General features: G+C 64.6%; 1 protein-coding gene across 6 annotated transcripts in view; it reads right to left on the reverse strand.

The window, feature by feature from the left end:
- Window positions 1–1,393: 1,393 nt before the first annotated feature.
- Window positions 1,394–20,190, reverse strand: part of DPP9 (dipeptidyl peptidase 9) — a 20,400-nt gene continuing 1,603 nt past the window's right edge. The window contains exons 3-24 of one of the 6 annotated variants that reach the window (XM_060181947.1): window positions 18,239–18,323; window positions 18,049–18,131; window positions 16,013–16,254; window positions 12,702–12,814; window positions 12,238–12,408; window positions 11,925–12,098; window positions 11,679–11,847; window positions 10,830–10,943; window positions 10,341–10,469; window positions 9,579–9,640; window positions 9,360–9,460; window positions 8,886–9,063; window positions 8,493–8,655; window positions 8,256–8,335; window positions 7,886–8,038; window positions 7,668–7,800; window positions 7,354–7,499; window positions 6,289–6,435; window positions 5,710–5,862; window positions 5,121–5,263; window positions 2,782–2,893; window positions 1,394–2,157 (exon numbers count right to left, since the gene is read on the reverse strand). In XM_060181947.1, the coding sequence (XP_060037930.1) occupies window positions 2,065–2,157; window positions 2,782–2,893; window positions 5,121–5,263; window positions 5,710–5,862; window positions 6,289–6,435; window positions 7,354–7,499; window positions 7,668–7,800; window positions 7,886–8,038; window positions 8,256–8,335; window positions 8,493–8,655; window positions 8,886–9,063; window positions 9,360–9,460; window positions 9,579–9,640; window positions 10,341–10,469; window positions 10,830–10,943; window positions 11,679–11,847; window positions 11,925–12,098; window positions 12,238–12,408; window positions 12,702–12,814; window positions 16,013–16,254; window positions 18,049–18,104 (2,832 nt within the window). In that variant the 5' untranslated portion in view covers window positions 18,105–18,131; window positions 18,239–18,323 and the 3' untranslated portion in view covers window positions 1,394–2,064. Of the gene's footprint in view, window positions 2,158–2,781; window positions 2,894–5,120; window positions 5,264–5,493; window positions 5,624–5,709; window positions 5,863–6,288; window positions 6,436–7,353; window positions 7,500–7,667; window positions 7,801–7,885; window positions 8,039–8,255; window positions 8,336–8,492; window positions 8,656–8,885; window positions 9,064–9,359; window positions 9,461–9,578; window positions 9,641–10,340; window positions 10,470–10,829; window positions 10,944–11,678; window positions 11,848–11,924; window positions 12,099–12,237; window positions 12,409–12,701; window positions 12,815–16,012; window positions 16,255–18,048; window positions 18,132–18,238; window positions 18,324–20,190 lie in introns of those variants that run through there. The other 5 variants (XM_060181948.1, XM_060181946.1, XR_009547347.1 and 2 more) reach the window with 5 other exon arrangements.

Below are 20,190 nucleotides of genomic sequence, written 5' to 3' on the forward strand. Positions count from 1 at the left end.
GCTTGTTGCCAAGTTGGCGGAGGCGGGGCGCGGCCTTCTTTGGGGAGGGGCGTTACCATAGCAACAGGATACCCTCCTCCCCATCCTCCGTAGTCAAAGGCGACCACTCTGCCACTAGGGTTCGCAGGAGCTGAGTGTGCTCGTTCGGTGGCGTTAATAAATGCTTGCAGGGAGTGGGCGGTAGCACAGCGGGTCAAGCGAACGTGGCACGAAGCGCAAGGATCGGCATAAGGATCCCGGTTCGAGCCCCCAGCTCCCCATCTTCAGGGGAATCGCTTCACAAGCGGTGAAGCAGGTCTGCAGGTGTCTGTCTCTCCCCGTCTTTGCCTCCTTTGTCCATTTCTCTCTGTCCTAACTACGAGGCCAATAATAACTGCAAAAAAATAATAATAAAACAAGGGCAACAAAAGGGAAGATATTTTAAAAAATCAATGCTTCCAATAACTTAAAGATTTATGGATGTGGCTCAGAGAAGCAAGCATCCGGTCTATTCAACGTCAGGGATGGAACTCGGGGCCTCACGCAGGAAGCACTGAAGCCCTGGCCAGGGTGCCACCTCCAGGGCTGCTACAGTGGTTTTTCTTCCATTCTGTTTTAATGCAGCTCTCTCCCTAACCACTCAATGTATTTATTCCTCAGGAAGCGAGATGGGGGAAAGACAGTTGTGGCTTCAGCACCCAGGACGATGGGGTTGGAACTCGGGACCTCATGGCGGCAAGGCCAACACTTCATCCAGTGCGCCCCAGAAGCATGGCCAGGGCCTGAGTCTGATGCCCAGCACACATGCCAGGAGGAGGCCCAGGTATCTGCCGCCCCGGTATCTGCCGGCTCGGCCCCTCTGTGCGCTGGCAGCTTCCTGCCGGGCGGTGGAGTGTGTGCCCCGCTGCTGCCTCGGGCAATGATTCCCCGGAAGGGCCAAGTGCTCTTTGCTAAAGATTCCCAGTGTGAGCAGATCTCCCTCCGCCTCTGACCCAGATGGCTTCTGTGAGCCCGAACCCATCACTGCTATTGCTCAGACTACACACAGCGTGGGGGTCACCTTTTCATTCAGAGAGACAGACGGAGCCCCAGAGCTGCCTCAATGCCAGGGCACCGGCCCTCCCCATGTGGTTCTGAGACGAGACATACCGCCCGCCTGCTTGTCTTTCTGGGGGGTGGGCAGCAGGCAGGCAACTTACTGGTGAGCTCTCTGCCCCCCTCTCAGCTGAGCCTCTTGTCTTGGCTCGTGGGCTGCAGAACCAGAATGACCCAGCCTGGAGGAACCGCCCTCCCTTCCCAGGGTGTCAACTCCCACCTGGCTCTGGCTGAGCCCACAGTTTGACGAGGGACCTCAGCTAGCTGACACCCCCCCACACACCTGCAGCAAGAGACTTAGAAGAGGCCCCTGGCAGGCTCGGCTTCCGGGTGGCATCTTTTAATGGGGCTACATCTTACACGCATAATTATAAAAGAATAGGGATTGACAAAAATATCTTCTTTCCATAATATGTGGCAGAGGCGGCATGTTTGTTTTTTTTCTTTGCTTTTTTCTGTTTTTGCCAGCCTCTGTCAGAACTCTGGGTGGGGATGGGCGGCAGCTACGGATGACCCTGAGGGGAGGGGGGCGCGGGGCCCCTCCCAGTTTGGGAGGACCCCCAGTTTTTGTGCGGACTGGACCCTCACTGCCAGCAGACCCCCTGATTGGCGCTGGTTGGTCTGGGAGGTTGCCCCACCTTTTAAATAACGATGGAGGGCACCACCTCCCAGACATGGGCACAGCTATGAAGTGAGGGTGGGTGGGGAGGAGCAGGCAGGGTTGGGGGTGGCATGCTCCCAGGCCTGGTGGGGGCTCCCAGGAGTGCAGGCGCTCGCCACCCCCCACCCCCCCCCTTCAGTCTCTACCGGCTGCACTGCTGCTGAGAATCCCGTGGCGGGATATGGTGCAGCAGGGGAGCAGATACAAAAAACCCTGAAGGCTCCGCCACTCGCTCGCTCGCTCGGTCCCGGCCCCACGGGTGGGGTGGCCGCCGCTGCTTGTGCTCTGAAGTGAGGGCCCGGCCCCAGCCGCGGGAGCAGGGTGGGGGCTCAGAGGTGCTCCTGCAGAAAGTGCAGTAACGTGACTTCGTAGTGCTCCCCGGATTCTGGGCACCGGATGCTATGTCTCTCGTTGGGGTAGATCTGCGGGGGCGGGGAGGCGGAGAAGATAGGTTGGAGGCCCCCCCAATCCAGGACGGCCCCAGGTCCTGACAAGCGGTCTCGGGGCGTTGGTCCACAGGGAGGAGGGGGTGTCAGATGCCAAGGGCCATTCCCACTGAACCACCCACCCTGAGGTTCTCAGGGACTTCAGGGTGCGCAGCCCGCGCCTCCCCGCGCCCTAAGTGCAGGCCAGGGTCCCTCCAAAACCCTAGGACCTTTCTGCGGGAAGCCCCGCCCACTACATCCTGAGGCCACGCCCCCAGCCACCCCAGGGCTAAGGCCCCGCCCACCACGCAGACCTGCCCAACCAGGGTACACAGGCGCCCAATCAGGACGAGGCCTGGCCCTGGGCTCCACCCACCACCCCGAGGCCCGCCCCCTCAGTATGGAGAGCCCGCCCCTCCGGAGCCAGGAGCTAATGTCCCCTCGCACAGAAGCCCCGGCACCCCCTATCCCTCTGGCTTCCAGACACCCCCGTTTTAGGCCTCTGATGCCCTGCGTTTCGGGAGGGCCCTTTCCTGAAGGGTCTGGCGCCCAGCACCCAACACGGGGGGGGGGGGGGGTGGCTGAGGCTAAAGGAAGGTGGGCGCCGGGGACCACCCGTACCTGCAGCTGGTAAGGCTTGCCCGCACGGATGAGCTGGGAGACCAGGAAGTTCGTGTGGAAGAAATGCACGTTCTCGTCCAGGAACCCGTGCAGGATGAGAAGACGGTTGGGCCTGGACGGGCGGGGAAGGGGTGCGGGCGTGAGCCGGGGACAGGGACACGGATGGGGTGGCCTGGCTGGCAGAGGCGGATGGAAGTCGGGCACCCCCCCCCCCCAGTTCTCTTCTAAGGAAAGGAGGCCTGAGCTAGGAAGCTGCCCCCTGGGCCCTGGGGGCGGTGACCACACGAAGGGGATGTTTCTTTCTCATTTTTCTCCTTCTGAAAAGGTTTTTTTTTTTTAAGCTTTATTTATTGGATAGAGACAGCCAGAAATTGAGAGGCAAGGGGGAGACAGAGATCCGGGAGGTGGTGCATTGGACTCTCAGAATTCCCAGCAGCACATGGACCAGAGTAATGTCTGGTTCACTCTCTCTCCCTCTTTTTCATTAGTAAATATTTAGAAAAGAGAGCGAGGGGAGTCAGGCGGTAGCACAGCGGGTTAAGCACAGGTGGCGCAAAGCGCAAGGAACGGCTTAAGGATCCCGGTTGGAGCCCCCGGCTCCCCACCTGCAGGGGAGTCGCTTCACAGGCGGTGAAGCAGGTCTGCAGGTGTCTCTTTCTCTCCCCCCTCTCTGTCTTCCCCTCCTCTCTCCATTTCTCTCTGTCCTATCCAACAATGACGACATCAATAATAACAGTAATAACTGCAACAATAAAGCAAGGGCAACACAAGGGAATAAATAAATAAATATTAGAAAAGAGAGACAGAGACTCCTGCACCCTGCTCCCCCACTCATGAAGCTTTCCCCCTGCAGGTGGGGACCAGAAGCTCGCTCCCAGTTCCTTGCTCACTGAAACGTGTGTGTTCAACCAGGTGCGCCAGCACCTGGCCCCTAAAAAGGGTTTTGAGCAGGCAGGGGTGGGAATCGGGACCTCACTGAGAACAGCTTCGTCCACTCACAAGCCGCCCGCCCTTCCTGGCTTCTCGCTCCACCTCCTTCTACAAGACACCACAGGACCTGAGGAGCCTGAGGCCATGCTGCCGGCAAAAACAGACCCCAAACAAAAAAGCAGAGGGGATGAGGAGTGCACAGGCCTGGGCAGGAGCAGATGGCATCACGGTTCTGCAGAGCCTCTCCTGCCTGAGGTTTTGAGGTCCTGGGTTCAATCCCCTGTACCACCATCAGCCAGAGCTGAGCAGGGCTCTGGGGGTTGGGGGGGGGAGTGATTTTTAAAAATAAACTTCAGGTCTGAGGCTCCAGATTGAGATCACAGGGCTAAGTCGATCTCGTGGTCTGTCTCTGTCTCTCGACCTTTATCTTAGACGGAACTCAAGATTAACTTTTCTTTTGTTGGAGCTGGGACTTCACAAAAATGCAATCCGACTGCTTCCGAACCATCACCTGCATTCTCTAAACTCTCATGCACTGGGCTGGGAGACAGCACAGGGGTTCAGTAAACAGACTCTCCCGCCTGAGGCTCTGGGCTCCCAGGTTCAATCCCCAGCATCGCCATCAGCCAGAGCTGAGCAGGACTCTGGGGGTCTCTGTCTATCATCCATCCATCTCCCTCTCTCTGTCCATCTAGCATGTCTCTCGCTCACTAAATAAATAAATGACACGCTAAAAAGTGAATGCCTCTCCTGGCTGAGGCTCTGAGGTCCCAGGTTCCATCTCCAGCAGCACCGTCAGCCAGAGCTGGGCAGGGCTCTGGGGGGGCGGGGGGATTGTAAAAAAAATAAATTTCGGGAGTCGGGTGGTACCACAGCAGATTAAGCACAGGTGGCACAAGGACTGGCAGAAGGATCCAGCCAGGTTCGAGCCCCCCCACTCCCCACCTGCAGGTGGTAAAGCAGGTCTGTCTCTCCCCCTTTATCTTCCCCTCCTCTCTCCATTTCTCTCTGTCCTATCCAACAAAGACGACATCACCACCAAGATAACTACTACAACAACAACAACAAAGGGCAGCATGAGGGAATAAATATTAAAAAATAAATAAAATAAATTTCATTACTGTCTATTTACATTCGTTACTTGACAGAGGGAGGGAGGGAGGGAGGAAGACCAGAGAGAGCTTGAACCCAGGACCCCGAGCAGCATCCAGAGTTACCCTGAGGCCCCTCCAAGGCACCTCCATGTGTACTTCAGTGGCAGGGATGCCACAGCCAGGGAGCCTCCCCAGGTGCTGTGGTCACCTCATGTGGGATGGGGGCCTGATCCTGGGCCCCAGCTGGGTGAGCTGTCTCCAGGGACAAAGGGGTGGGGTTCTCCACTCAGGGGGCTCAGGCAGGCCGGGTCTTACTCGTTAGGCAGCTTCTCCACGTGCAGGGCCACGGAGCCGGCCTCATAGCCCGGCTGGTTGTTCTCCGGGACGTCCATGTAGCGCTCGGTGTAGCCCGTGTCATAGGCCATCCAGACCGTCACCGGGGCGCCCGCGATAGCCACCTGCAGGCCGCAGTGGACGGCGGGAGAGACAGACACAAAGACAGGGAGAGAGAGCGGAGCTGGTCAGGCCCAGGCGGATGGCTGCTGGGGGTCCCCGGGAGGACTGGCGCGGTGGGGGTGGGGGGGTCCTCAGCCCCGGGACCCCGTGCAGGGCGACCCCCCACCCCAGGCCCACGCCTTGCGGCCGCCTCCTCCTCCTCCCCGCCGCCGCTCTGCTCGCCTGGCCCCACCTCTGCCCGTCGCGGCGGGTGGGTCCTGGGCGGGCGGCCTCGCGGAGAGCTGCTGGCGGGGGCAGGCGGGCGGCGTCCGGCATGGCGGCGAGAGGAGGAGGAGGGGGCGGCCCCGCGGGGCGGCGGGCAGCTGCGGGGAGAGACGGCCAGGTGCCAGGGCCCCCCCAGCCGCCGCACTGCGCCCCGGCCCCTGGCCCGGAGCGGGGCTGCACCCACCTTGAAGACGTGTGGCTTGTGCACCAGGCCCATGAGCGCCAGGAAGCCGCCGTACGACCAGCCGTGGATGGCCACGCGGCTCAGGTCCACGAAGCCGTACTTCTCGGCCACGAAGTGCAGCCCTTCTACCTGGTCCTCGAGCTCCACCTGGCCCTGGGGGCAGGGTAAGGCGGGCTGGGGGCTGCGCCTGCCAGGGGCTCAGCGGTCAGGCACCCCCAGCTCCTAGGGGCTGCCCTGCAGGGTGGGGGGCCTCAGCCAGGGGTGGGGGGCCTCAGCCAGGGTCGGGGGACCCCCAGCTCCTAGGGGCTACCCTGCAGGGTGGAGGGCCTCAGCCAGGGTCCGGGAACCGCCCCCCCAGCTCATAGGGGGTCTGCCCTCTGCAGGGCGGGGGGAGAGGGCTCCCCTTGGCCAACTCTCCCTCCTCGTCACATGTCCCTCCACCCCAAGGCCCACCCACCACCAACACCCCACGTCCTCCGTCGTCACCACCTCCACACCCCTGCAGGCAGCCCTGTGCACTTGAACCCAGGGCAGGGCTCCCCCCCAGCAGGCTCAGCACACCAGGACAGGGGGGGTTACCATCTGGTTCTTCAGGGCCCCCTCGAAGCGCAGCCCCCGCTGGCAAGAGCCCCGGCCGTCGATGACGACCACGGCGTAGCCCAGGGAGGCCAGCGTGTTGAGCCGAAGATACTTGACGCCCTTGAATGAGTTGTTGACCAGCTGCACCTGGACACGGGGACAGGCGACATGGGGACACGGGGACAGGGAGACACGGGGACAGGGGGACACAGGGACAGGGAGACATGGGGACACAGGACACGAGGACATGGACTTGATGACATGGGACAGGGGATGGACATGGGGATGGGGAAATAGGGACAGGGACACAAGGATGGGGGACAAGGGGACAGGAAACAAAGGGGTGGGGATGGGGACACGGGGACAGGAATGGGTCATGGGGACGGGGCCCTGAGCGTATGTCACTCGCCACACCCAGTGGGGAGGCAGCTGTTGGTGGAGGGGAGCAGACAGCCTCCCTCACTGGGGAGCCCAGGAGGGCAGACAAAGGCCCCTCGGTGCCTTGCTGGAGACAGCTAGAGGGCCACAGACTCGAGTCCCGGGCCACGACGCTCCTGCCAAACCCGCCCCAGCGAGACACACACGCTCTCCCTCTCCCTCTCCCTCTCCCGTTAATAGGTTTTGCTAGTCTTAGTGACAGATACAGAGAGATAGACCCCAGACCCCTGCTCAGCTCTGGCTGATGGCGGTGCTGGGGAGTGAACCCGGGACCCCAGAGCCTCGGGCAGGAGTCTTGTGCAGAACCATCCCGCTGTCTGCACGGCCTGGATAAAATGTTGATTTTTAACGAGAGAGGCGGGAGCGCGCACGTTGAGCATATGGGTGAGGCAGGAGCACTGCCATGAGCTTCCCCAGGTGTTGGGGCACTGCCGCATGTGGAGCCCGGGCTTGAACCTGTGCCAGGCGGGCGCTCTATCTCTCCGGCTTCTAAGTAGTTGCACTGAGATCCGCCCTGCACTTTGGGGTGGGCAGGGTGTGGGCAGGGAAGGGGGGAGGGGGTCTGGCAACAAGCCAGGCCCCACCTGCTCGAGGTTCCCGGGGGCGGCGCACAGGGCGGACACCCACCTGGGGACCTCCATAGACGAAGAGCACGGTGGGGTGCTTCTTCCCAGGCTGCACCGCGTGCGGCTTGTAGACCATCCCGTAGAGCCGCACGCCCGCCCGCGTGTGGAAGTGGAAGATCTCAGGGGGCACGTAGTCCGGGGGGCAGCCTGGAGGAGGGGCAGGGGAGCAGCAGCTGTGTCTGGGGGTGGCGGGCGGTCCCACTGCCGGAATCTCATTGCCGGCATCCGAGCTTCCTCCGGCAGCAGAGGACCTCCACACTTGGCGCCGGGGGCGTGTGTGGGGGGCGTGTGTGGGGGCATGTGTGGGGGACTCACTGGCCGCCTCCATCATGCTGGCCCAGAAGCGGGGCTGCTTGTGCAGGGGGTCGGCATGGCCTGTCAGCTTGTACACGTGCACGCAGGGCGGGGAGGCCACACTGCTGTAGTGGCTGACGAACATGTCGAAGTTCTGTGGGAGGGGCTGCGTCACCCACGCCCGCTCCCCCCCACCCCCACCCACACCCCGGCCACCCCACCTCCCCGGCGCAGCCCACCTGGCTCATGGAGCAGCTGTGGGAGAAGCCGGGCGCCGTGAGCCGCACGATCTCGCCCGGGGCGGCGTAGCTGGCGGCGTACAGGTGGTGCTCCAGTGGCGTGTCCCGCGTGCCGTGGAAGTACACCAGCCGTGCCTCCTCGTCCACCCACAGCTGGGGGCAGCGGCGCTGTCTGGGGGGCTCACGGACCGCCCTGCCCCGCCCCGCCCCTCCCGGAGTCCCCAGCCTACGGCGCCCCCTTCCCGCTTGGCTCCCTAACTCGCTCGCTCTCTGCCTGCCTGCCGGCCTGCCGGCCACAGGTGCAGCCCCGGTCGGACCGATCAGTGCCCTGGGTCCAGTGCGTGTGTTTGGGGGGTGGGGGGGGTGGTACCTTGGAGCCGTGCCGGGCCAGCACCTCCCACTCCCCGCTGGTCAGGGCCACCTCCTCCAGGATCGGACACTTGAACTCATCTGTGGGGATGGGGGACAGGTCAGAGGGGCCCCTTGCACCCCCGTCCCTGTGGGTTCTGACAGGACCCTCTCGCACTACCTGGGGCCAGGTGGTCCGTGTGCCAATAAAACTTTATTCGTCATAGTCGTTGTCATCCGTGCAGGGGGGGGGGCTCACCTTCCCCGGGGCTGAGGGGCTGCGTCCAGTCGTAGCCGCGGGGCCGGAGCAGGGCGGTGACCTTGTAGAGGTGGCAGAAGCCTGTCTTGCACTCGTCAGCCTTGAGGAAGCACAGCTCCTCCGCGCCCTCTGATTGGGGGAAGGGATAGAAGATGTCATGGACCTGCGGGAGGGAGGGGAGAAGGGCTGTCAGGTGGCGGGGCCGCCGGGGTCGGGGGTGGCGTGAGTGATCGTGGCCCAGCTGGTCATAAAACTTTAAAGACCTTGGCGCGGGCCACATAGACGGGAAGGCCAGGAGGGGCGGGCCCAGTGGGTGTGGCGGGGTGTCAGTGAGACTTTATTTCGAGCCCCCCCCACCGGGCGGGCTTGGGTGAGGGGCCCTGCAGCCCTTACGTTGATCCACACGTCTGTGACCTCTTCGTAGATGACGTAGGGCTGCGCGGTGTGGGGCAGGGCGGCGGCCAGGGCCCGGCGCTGGGCTTCGTCCTCGGGCCGCGGGATGAAGAGCTCGGGCGGGAGCAGGACCAGCTGCAGCCTCTGCTGGGGCCGGTCCAGGAACATGGCCCAGGCGCTGGGGCCCGGCAGGGAAGGGAGGGCAGAGAGGTCAGCCCCAGGGGAGGGGGCCGCTCCCAGCAGGGCCTCCCAGCTCCCGGGATGTGGCAGAGACGGACAGAGACAGGAGAGACAGGAGAGACATCTCGCTCTGCTGCCCTGTGAAGCTTCACTACAGCCCTGTGGTGTGGTGCCAGGAAGCCCCGCCTCTCCCTCCCTCTCTCCTCTCCCTCCGTCTCCCTCTCTCTGTGCCCCTCTCTCCCTCTCCCTCCCCGTCTCCCCACCCCACCCTAACCCTAACCAAGGCGCACTCACTACTTGCCGTCGCGGGTCCAGCCGGCGCGGGCAATATACTCCACGGAGGGGAACAGAGAGCTGAAAGGCTGCACCAGCTCCTTCTCCCGGGTCGAGATGATCTGGAGGGAGAAGACAGGGGTTGGAGGTCTGGGGGGGGGCTTCAGGGTTCAGCAGGCAGGAAACCGCCCCCCCCCCCACTAGGAAATTCAGCTGGGTGGGCAGGCGTCTTAGTCGCACCTTGCCCTGCCCGTCGGTCGTGAACTCCGCCAGCTTCAGCGCGATCTTGGGGTTCTTGCTACCTGAGGAAGCGATGGGGGTGAGGACGCCGGGGGAGGGGTGCCGGGAAGGAGCCCTCAGAGAAGAGGGGAGATAGATGCCCCAGAACAAGCACTAGTGACGACAGAGACAGTGAGAGACAGGCGCCAGGCGGTGCACCTGGTAGAGCGCACACGTCACCGTGCACAAGGACCCGGGTTCGAGCCCCCGGTCCCTACCTGCGAGGGGGAAGCTTCCCGAGCGGTGGAGAAGGGCTGCAGGCATCTCTCTCTCTCTCTCTCTCCCCTCTCCCCTCTCCACCCAGCGATAAATAAGTAAAAACCAAGAGGGAGGGGAGGGGAGGGGAGGGCTCAACCCTGAGCGCAGGTCCAGACCAAACCACTAGTCAATCATGAATTAGTCACGAGGACACATAGGGGAAAGGGGTGTGGGCAGTGACCACGGGCCAGAGAGCCTGGGCACCACGTGGTAGGTCCCACGGCACGGGGGGGGGGGGGGGCTCGAGTGCGTCTGTGTGGGCGTCACCTGTGGGGGGCTCGAGTGCTTCTGTGTGGGCGTCACCTGTGGGGGGCTCGAGTGCGTCTGTGTGGGCATCACCTGTGGGGGGGGGGGGCTCGAGTGCGTCTGTGTGGGCGTCACCTGTGTGTGTGTGGGGGGCTCGAGTGCGTCTGTGTGGGCGTCACCTGTGCGGGGGGGCCTCGAGTGCGTCTGTGTGGGCGTCACCTGTGCGGGGGTACCGGTAGGAGTCTGTCTTCCTCTCCTCCAGGGCGGGGGACGGCACGTGGATCACCTCCACCTCCGACTCGTCCACCTCCTCGTACAGAAGCCGCAGGGCCTTATGGCCATCGGGACCTGGGGGGACGGGGGCCCGGAGGGGCTGGGGTCCCGCCTCCCAAGCTGCCCTCCCCCAGCGCCACCCTCACGCCGTCCTGCACCCCTCCCCACCCGCTACGTGACAGGCGCCCGGAAGCAACACAGGGTGGGAGAGAGTGCTCTCTGGGTAGGGCACTGGCCCGGTCCAGCCTGAGGTCCAGGTCGAGCCCCGGCACCACACGGGAGGGGCCGAGGTGACAGGAGAAGCCCCAAGGCCGTGCTCACCCTCCCCGCATCACAGTCAAGTACTCTGAGAGGGAGTCATGCATCGGGTCCGAGGGGCCTCCCCGCTCGGGGAACTCGGGAGGGCGGAGCGGTGGCGAGGCCGTGGGGACCTACCCTCAGCAGTGGCCCTAGGACACCACCAGTAGCCGGTAAAACGGTCGAATTCCTCCTGGATGACGAAGGTGGCCACGCCGGCGGACTTGGCGTCTTCCAGCACGTTGGACGAGCCTGGGGGGGGGGGGGGGGGTCAGCCTGTCAGAGGCACCAGAGCGGCGCTGGAGTCTGTCTGTCTCTTCCAAAACGGCTACAGGGCGGGTGTGGCACACCAACACGAGCGCATAGGATGCTGTGCGTGACGACCCGGGTTCGAGAACCCAGTCCCCACCTGCAGGGAGAAAGCTTCCCAAGCAGTGAAGCTGGGCTGCCGCTGTCTCTCTCTCTCTCTCTTCCCTCCCTTCTCAATCTGTCTCTCCTTTCCCCTTTTGAAAATATGTTCTTTAACTTTTCATTATATGTGCTTAGAGTAGCCAAAATTCAAGAGAAGGGGAGGCAGGGAGAGAGACAGAGAGATCCCTGCAGCCCCACTCATGAAGCTACCCCCCTGCAGGTGGGGACCAGGGGCTCGAACCTGGGTCCTTGCACATTTTGACATGTGCGCCACCGCCCCCTGCTCAGCTCTGGCTGATGGTGGTGCCAGGGCTTGAACCCGGGACCTCAGAGCCTCAGGCACGAGAGACTGTGTGTAGGACCCCTGTGCCGTCCCCCGGTCCCTCAATTCCTCTTGCTCCAACGTAAAGAAAAGAAGCCTGTACAAAAGCTCACAGGGACAGCCCGCCGCGCTGGCCTGGACACGCCGCCCCAGGCTGGAGCCCCACCGCACCAAGGGAAGCTCTTTCCCTCTCTCCCTGCACATCTCCGAGCAAAGCGGAGCAGGGGCTGGATGCGGCACCCGAGGGGCCTCACCACGGTGGCAGAAGGTGAGGCGACGCTCCTGGCCCGTCTCCAGGCTGCCCACCCACAGGTCGTTGTTGTTGATGAAGGAGAAGAAGAGGGGGTCGGCCGGGCAGATCTTGGGGTCCATGCGGGGCCCCGAGCACTGTGTCTTGATCTCCAGGGGCTTCATGGGGGAGACCTGGTGGCAGGCGGGCACGGTCAGGGGGCTGCAGCCTGGCTCTCGTGCCCACCCCCCACTTCCCCGCCCGTGCACACCATGAAGCCGTTGTCCCCGCCGTCCCGGCAGTGGAAGAGGCTGTTGCTGGCCTGGAAGAGGAAGAGGCCGCTCTGCGGGTGGAAGTCGTACGAGGTGATGCCAAACACGCCCAGCCGCTTCCTCTCTCGCAGCAGCTCCTCCTCCCGCGAGTAGACCCCGTGCTGGGGCGTGGCCTGCGGACACAGGGCGGGGGGACACGGGCCTGGAGACCTCGCCCTCCTCCCTCCACACCCCGTCCCATCAGCAGCGAGATCCAGCCTCGGGGCTTCCCCTGGTACTGCAGGGGCTCTCACGTGGTGCCAGGGCTCCCGCCTCCGAGGCACCATCCAGGTGGTGATGCGCCCAGTCAAGCACACGTGGGACCGTGCACAGGGACCTGGGTTCGAGCCCCCACCCCCCAGCTGCAGGTGGGGGACGCTTCACGAGTGGTGAAGCAGGGAGGCAGGCATCTGCACGTCTGTCTCCCCTCCCAATTTCTCTTTCCTGTTAAATAAAAAGGAAAGGGAAACAATGGCCACCCAGGAGCAGTGGCAGCCGCCCTCCACCCCATGCCTCCTAGGATGCTCCTGTGACGGCCGCGGGTCCGAGTCCCACAGGTCTGGGTGACAGGGCGGGCTGACGGAGCACCAGTGGGCCTGGGCCTGCCTCACCCCGCATCCGGGGACGCTGCTGGAGCCTTCTAGCCGGCCATGCAGGGGAGAGGGGCTGAGCCCAGGCGGGGAGCCAGGGTCCAGAAGTGGCTGCGTGGCCAAGGCCTCCTCTTCCAGGCAGCCCACCTGGAAGTGGTCGAGCATCTGTTTCCAGGACAGCAGCAGCAATGCCTCCTTGCGTACTTTCCGGGGGATCTCAGAGTAGAGCAGGGAGTTCTCACGGCTGCCGTAGGGCATGCCTGCAGGAGGAGAGACTGGTGGGGGCCCTGCAGGATCTGGGTTCAAGCCCAAGCACCATGCACAGCACCCAGGGAGCCCCATGGAGGGTGGGCAGGGCTGTGGGGTCTCTCCTCTCTCAGCACCAGGCACAGCACCCAGGGAGCCCATGGAGGGTGGGCAGGGCTGTGGGGTCTCTCCTCTCTCAGCACCATGGACAGCACCCAGGGAACCCATGGAGGGTGGGCAGGGCTGTGGGGTCTCTCCTCTCTCAGCACCAGGCACAGCACCCAGGGAGCCCATGGAGGGTGGGCAGGGCTGTGGGGTCTCTCCTCTCTCAGCACCAGGCACAGCACCCAGGGAGCCCATGGAGGGTGGGCAGGGCTGTGGGGTCTCTCCTCTCTCAGCACCATGCACAGCACCCAGGGAGTCCCATGGAGGGTGGGCAGGGCTGTGGGGTCTCTCCTCTCTCAGCACCAGGCACAGCACCCAGGGAACCCATGGAGGGTGGGCAGGGCTGTGGGGTGTCTCCTCTCTCAGCACCAGGCACAGCACCCAGGGAGCCCCATGGAGGGTGGGCAGGGCTGTGGGGTCTCTCCTCTCTCAGCACCAGGCACAGCACCCAGGGAGTCCCATGGAGGGTGGGCAGGGCTGTGGGGTCTCTCCTCTCTCAGCACCATGGACAGCACCCAGGGAGCCCATGGAGGGTGGGCAGGGCTGTGGGGTCTCTCCTCTCTCAGCACCATGGAGAGCACCCAGGGAGCCCATGGAGGGTGGGCAGGGCTGTGGGTCTCTTCTCCCCAGCACCAACTAAGGAAGAACCCCAAGCACACACAGGGGTCTGAGCCCACATTTAACAGATTTTAAATTTTTGTGACTGGGATGGGGCACAGTGGGTCGTCTGCTGGCCTCTCTAGCCTGAGGCCCCGAGTTCAATCCCCCGCCTCGCACCCCTGGGGCAGTGGGGGCACCCTGTTCCTCTCTCACACAAACACGTCAATAAACCTTTGGTCGCAGATAAACACGTGTCTACCATGGCCAGGCCTTCCGGGAGGGACAGACCTCCTCCCTGGGGTTGAGTCACCGTCACCACACCCCTGGGCTCCGGCCAGCGGCTGCTCCATGCGGGACAGTCAGCGAGGCCCCCGCCCGGCCCGGGGAGAGGCGGCCAGCTGGGAGGAGGACAAGGATTTGCCCCAGCCTGGGGTGGGCGGGCAGCTCTGAGTAAGAGACACATGGCTTAAGGAAACAAGTCCAGAAGCCCAAGCCACACGGGCAGCTAGCGCCAGCACCAGCGCCAGCAGGGGAGCAGTGGTGTGACCACTAGCCAAGGAGAGCCAGCAGCCCCGGACGGGAGGGCTGGGAATCTGGTTTGGTGGCCCCCTGGAAGTGGGGAGCAGCCCTGCACCCCAAGAGAGGTGATCGGGCCTTCTGCCTCCTGCGCCCCAAACAGGACTTGTGACTCCTGGGAGCCCTGCTCAGCTCAGGTCGACGGTGGTGCCAGGCCTGGAACCCGGGGCCTCAGGCAGAGTCCTGCGTCTCCAGCCCGACTTTTCTGTTGGGGCAAGGCCTGGTGCCTGACAGAGACAGCCCAGTAGTTATCCTTTCCTTCCTGAGGCTCAGAGGCTGCAGGTTCAAGCCCCAGCACCACTGTTAGCCAGAGCTGAGCAGGATTCTGGTCTGTCTGTCTCTCTCTCTCTCTCTCTCTGCAGGATTCTGGTCTGTCTCTCTCTCTCTCTCTCTGTCTCTGTCTCTGCAGGATTCTGGTCTGTCTCTCTCTCTCTCTCTCTGTATCTCTTACTAAAATAAAACAAACATGTCCAGGGAGACAGCATGATGGTTCTACAAAAAGACTCTCCTGCCTGAGGCTCTGAGGCTGCAGATTCAAGCCCCAGCACCAACCACCGTCAGCCAGAACTCAGCAGGGCTCTGGGAAAAAAAAAAAAAAAAAAAAAAAAAACTAAGAGTAACAGAAAGGGGATCCTGGAACCACAGGAACAGATGGGCGGCAGAAACTCCCAGCCATCCGCGGGCACCTCAGTCCTGGCTGAGAGCCACCTGGCCCCCGGCCGGCGCACATGCACGGCAGGACCTGAGCGAAGCCACTTTGGCTCTGTGGGTCTGTGAGGTGATGTCTGGAGGCAGCAGCCTCTGGGCCTCCCAAGGCAAAGGCGGGTGACCAGGGTCCAGGAGCAGGGCTTCCCTGGTGCGGTCCAGGGAGCTTCAACATGGGGTCCCTGGATGGAGGCCTAAGGGGGGGGTGACTACTTAGCAAGAGGGCCACATCCTGGCTCGAGAGGCCCCGTGGCCTGGTCACCACCATCCCAGAAACTGGCCGGGGGAGGGAGGGTGTCCCAGACGGGTGGTGAGGGTTCTTCAGGGGCCCTGCAGAGCTCAAGGGGGCCTTGAGATGAGAGAGACCGAAGGCTTCCTGGGAGTCTGAGAGTCCAAGAGGGAATGGGGGGGAGATTGTGTGAGGGGTCTATAGGGTGTGGGATGTATGGGGTCTGGGGGCCTGGAGGTGTAAGGGGCGGGAGGGTCTGGGGGCCTGGAGGTGTGAGGGGCAGGAAGGGTCTGGGGGCCTGGAGGTGTGAGGGGCAGGAAGGGTCTGGGGGCCTGGAGGTGTGAGGGGCAGGAAGGGTCTGGGGGCCTGGAGGTGTGAGGGGCAGGAAGGGGTCTGGGGGCCCGGAGGTGTGAGGGGCAGGAAGGGTCTGGAGGTCTGGAGGTGTGAGGGGCAGGAAGGGGCCTGGGGGCCCGGAGGTGTGAGAGGCAGGAAGGGTCTGGGGGCCTGGAGGTGTGAGGGGCAGGAAGGGTCTGGGGGCCTGGAGGTGTGAGGGGCAGGAAGGGGTCTGGGGACCTGGAGGTGTGAGGGGCAGGTAGGGTCTGGGGGCCCGGAGGTGTGAGGGGCAGGAAGGGTCTGGGGACCTGGAGGTGTGAGGGGCAGGAAGGGTCTGGGGGCCTGGAGGTGTGAGGGGCAGGAAGGGGTCTGGGGGCCCGGAGGTGTGAGGGGCAGGAAGGGTCTGGAGGCCTGGAGGCGTGAGGGGCAAGAAGGGGTCTGGGGGCCCAGAGGTGTTAGGGGCAGGAAGGTGTCTGGGGGCCCGGAGGTGTGAGAGGCAGGAAGGGTCTGGGGGCCCGGAGGTTTGAGAGGCAGGAAGGGTCTGGGGGCCTGGAGGTGTGAGGGGCAGGAAGGGTCTGGGGGCTGGGAGGGCCGAGCTGCTCACCAAGGTAGTAGAGGCGGTGGGAGTGGGGGCCCGCCTGGTCGGTCTTCTGCACAAACTGGAAGTCGTGGGGCGCCTTGCTCAGCGCGAGCCCCGAGTGCCGCCGGCTACCATGGATCAGGGCGCGCAGCCCCTCCCACGAGTGCTTCTGCACCTGGAAGCGGGCGGCCGGGGAGTCCCGCTCCCCTGTGCCCCCCGCCTCCGCAGCCGCCATGCTCTCTGGGGCCTCGGGGTTCCTCGCCAGGCTGCGGGGGAGGGTGTCAGCAGGGCAGGTGGGCGAGCTGAGCAGGGACGCGGGGGCGTGGGGCACGGGGGACGGGAAGACAGAGCAGGAAAGACCCCCGGCCCTGCTCCACCACCCGCAAGCTGCCCATGGCGCTCCGTGGTGCTCCCACTGGGCGCCGGCCCAAGGCCTCTCTGCAGCGTGGCCTGGACTTTTCGGGGTCCCCGTCACCCCACTGACTTCAACCAGGGCTGGGCCCTCCGGGAGCCAGGTGTCAGGAGCGGCAGGTGGGAGGAATGGTCCCGCAGGTCACATGACCCCAGCGAGGGTCCCAGGTTGCTCCCACCCCCCAGGGCCTGGGGCCTCATCCCACTCCCCCACCCCACCCCCGCAGCCCTGCCTGTCCCAGAGCCTCAGAGCATTGGGCAAATATTTGCTTTGGGGACAGGCCGGGGGCTGCGGGCAGCAACATTCCAGACCAGGAGGCCGGGCGGGGCGGAGGGTGGCCGCAGGGAGACAGCTCGGCGGGGAGAGGGCAGGACAGGTGGACCAGGCTGCGGTTTGCTTGGGGACCCCCCCCTCTCTCCCTCAACACGTGAATGAAATCCAGGTGGGGCGCAGCGGATACAGCGCTGGCCCTGGGTTCGAGCCCCAACATCGCAAGTGCCAGAAGGCGGCTCTGTGTCTCCCTCAAACCATCTCCGACCCACAAACAAGTTCGAGCACGCACCGTGCCTGGCCTGAGGCCCCGGGTTCAAGCCCTTGGCCCCTTGTGGAAACAGTGTGTTCGAGACCAAGGGGTCTCTCCTGTCTCTCCCCTCTGTCTCTCCCCGTCTCTCCCCTGTCTCTCTCCTCTCAGTCTCTCGAAGCTGCACTGAGCAGAGCACGCCAGGAAGGGGGGGGTTCAGGCTGGCAAGGAGGCCCCGGCACTCACTCCTGGGAGTCAAACCCTGAGCCCAAGGGTGGGCACCTCCCCCTACAGGCCTCCAAACCCAGGCCTTGCCCGCCCACTGCTGGGAATCGGACAGGGGAGCTCCGAAACCTGCGGGGCTCCGGAGCAGAGGAAGCAAGGGGGCGGGGGGGGGGGGGGTGACCTGATGGGGGGGGGCTTGCCTGGCGTCCCGGCAGAGGGCCCAGGGGGCGGCCACACGGGCCAGGAGCTGGGCGGCCGAGTGCAGCATGGAGGAGCCTCCGAAGGTGGCGGGGCCCAGCCTCCCAGAGTTGACACAGCTGGGTCCACTCAGGCCAGGGCCGCCCAGTGGGAGCCCCACCACGGCGGGGCGGGGCAGGGCAGGGCGGGGTAGGGGAATCCCCGGCCTCAGAGCTGGCTGCAGGTCAGGAGTGCTCCAGGAGCCGAGCGCCTGGGGGCGGAAGGGGCGGGGTGGGGGTGTCCCTGCCAGCTCTCTGTCTCTCTCCACCTCCTGCCCCACTGTTCAGCTCTGGCTGTTGGTGATGCCCGAGACTGAACCCAGGACCTGCTGTGAGAGGCCATGGCATCGACACTGCACCCCGGCGGCCTCTTACCTCCCTCCTGCCTAGCGGTGTGGAAGAGCGAGTTAGCTCGGCAGGGCAGGTGCCTGGCTGGCTGTGAGCCCGGGCACCACGTGGGAAGCACCGTGATACTGGGGGAAGCTCTCTTTTTCTCTCCAAAGGAAAAGGAGCGAAAGTGAGGGTGTCTGGCAGTAAAGCAGAGAAAAACAAAACTAACATCTCTGGGTCCCTCTCTCTCGGGGATCTTGGAAGCGGGATCCTGGGGCCACCCCACAGGCTGCAATTTGGGGAACTCAGGCAGACAGCCCGCGGCCACGGCCCTCACCTCCTCCAACTCGCGGAGTCCTCACCGTCCAGTCGCAGCTTCTTCACCCTCTGCATGAACCGCACAGCCTGGGGAGCGGGCACCTGCAGGGACCTGGGTTCAGGGCCTGTTCCGGGTGTGCGCTCTGGCCCCCGCGCCTCCCCAGGGGTGTGGGCTCCGCACCAAAACCCCAGCACTGCCCCACGGGCACCTGAGAGTCCCAGCCTTGCCTCCCTGTGTCTCCTGTCTCAGGTTCAAGCCCTGGCGCCACGCAGAGTAGGAAGCGCCAGGGGAAGCTGAGATGGCCAGTGAGAGCTCGGCCCCCAGCACCGTGTGGGAGCCCCTCCCCCTCTGCAGTCCCCTCCCCTGGACACCCTGAGGTGTCAGAATGTGGGTGCAGGCCCAGCACCCTCCGGTGGAGTCAGCACCCCATCTTCAGGAAAAAGCGGCAGGTGGGCCGGGCCTCAGCAGGCGAGGGTCAGGGTCCATCATCCCAGCCCTCGCAGGGGGTGTGGGGCAGCCGGACCCGTCCCCCCACCCTCGGGTGCCCCTTGGAGGGAGGCTCATGTGCCCCTCCCAGAGCCCAGGAAGCGCGGCCACCAACCGAGGGCGCTGACCGGCCCTGGGCCGCGGCTTCCTGTCCCGGGATCCGGCTTCCACTTCCGGGAGCCACGGCTTCCTGCCCCCCCACCAGACGCCCCTCTCAGGAATCTATCCCCAAACCAGGGCCCTGCCCAGACCGGCCCCCCAGACTGGGGCTACCCCAGACCCCAAGCTCCCAGGCTGGGACCCCCAAACAAGCCCCCCAGCGAGTCCCCCAGACCGGATGGTCTCCAGACTTGAACCCCCAGACCAGGGCGCCCACACACAGGCCCCTCCAGGACTGTCCCCCCAACCAGGCCCTCAGGCCAGGGCCCCCCAAGCCTGTCCTCCCAGGCCAAGCAACCCAGGCAGAGCCTCCCAGACAAGGGGACCCCCAAGGCCTGTCCCCACAGAGCAGGACACCCAAGGCAGAGACCCCTCAACCGGGGGACCACAAGGCCTGTCCCCCAAATACAGAGGCTCCAAGGTCTGTACCCCACTGACCTGGAACACCTCCCAGACTAGAGATACCCAAGGCCAGTCATTTCCTCCTTACCAGACCCCAGACCAGGACCCCCCAGACCAGGACCCCCCAGACCAGGACCCCCCAGACCAGGAAACCCCAGACCAGGACCCCCCAGACCAGGACCCCCCAGACCAGGACACCCCCAGACCAGGACCCCCCAGACCAGGACCCCCAGAACAGGACCCCCCCAGACCAGGACCCCCAGAACAGGACCCCCCCAGACCAGGACCCCCAGAACAGGACCCCCCCAGACCAGGACCCCCAGACCAGGACACCCCCCAGACCAGGACCCCCCAGACCAGGAAACCCCCCAGACCAGGACCCCCCCAGACCAGGACCCCCAGACCAGGACACCCCCCAGACCAGGAAACCCCAGACCAGGACACCCCCCAGACCAGGACCCCCAGACCAGGACACCCCCCAGACCAGGACCCCCAGACCAGGACACCCCCCAGACCAGGAAACCCCAGACCAGGAAACCCCAGACCAGGACCCCCAGACCAGGACCCCCCCAGACCAGGACCCCCCAGACCAGGAAACCCCAGACCAGGAAACCCCAGACCAGGACACCCCCCAGACCAGGACCCCCCCAGACCAGGAAACCCCAGACCAGGACCCCCCAGACCAGGACCCCCAGACCAGGACACCCCCCAGACCAGGACCCCCCAGACCAGGAAACCCCAGACCAGGACCCCCAGACCAGGACACCCCCCAGACCAGGACACCCCCCAGACCAGGACACCCCCAGACCAGGACCCCCCCCAGACCAGGAAACCCCCCAGACCAGGACACCCCCCAGACCAGGACCCCCCAGACCAGGAAACCCCAGACCAGGACCCCCAGACCAGGACACCCCCCCAGACCAGGACACCCCCCAGACCAGGACCCCCAGACCAGGACAGCCCAGACCAGGAAACCCCAGACCAGGACACCCCCCAGACCAGGACCCCCCAGACCAGGACACCCCCCAGACCAGGACCCCCCAGACCAGGAAACCCCAGACCAGGACACCCCCCAGACCAGGACCCCCAGACCAGGACCCCCCAGACCAGGAA

Source organism: Erinaceus europaeus, chromosome 23 (genome assembly GCF_950295315.1).
Source record: "Erinaceus europaeus chromosome 23, mEriEur2.1, whole genome shotgun sequence".
Taxonomy (NCBI): Eukaryota; Metazoa; Chordata; class Mammalia; order Eulipotyphla; family Erinaceidae; genus Erinaceus; species Erinaceus europaeus.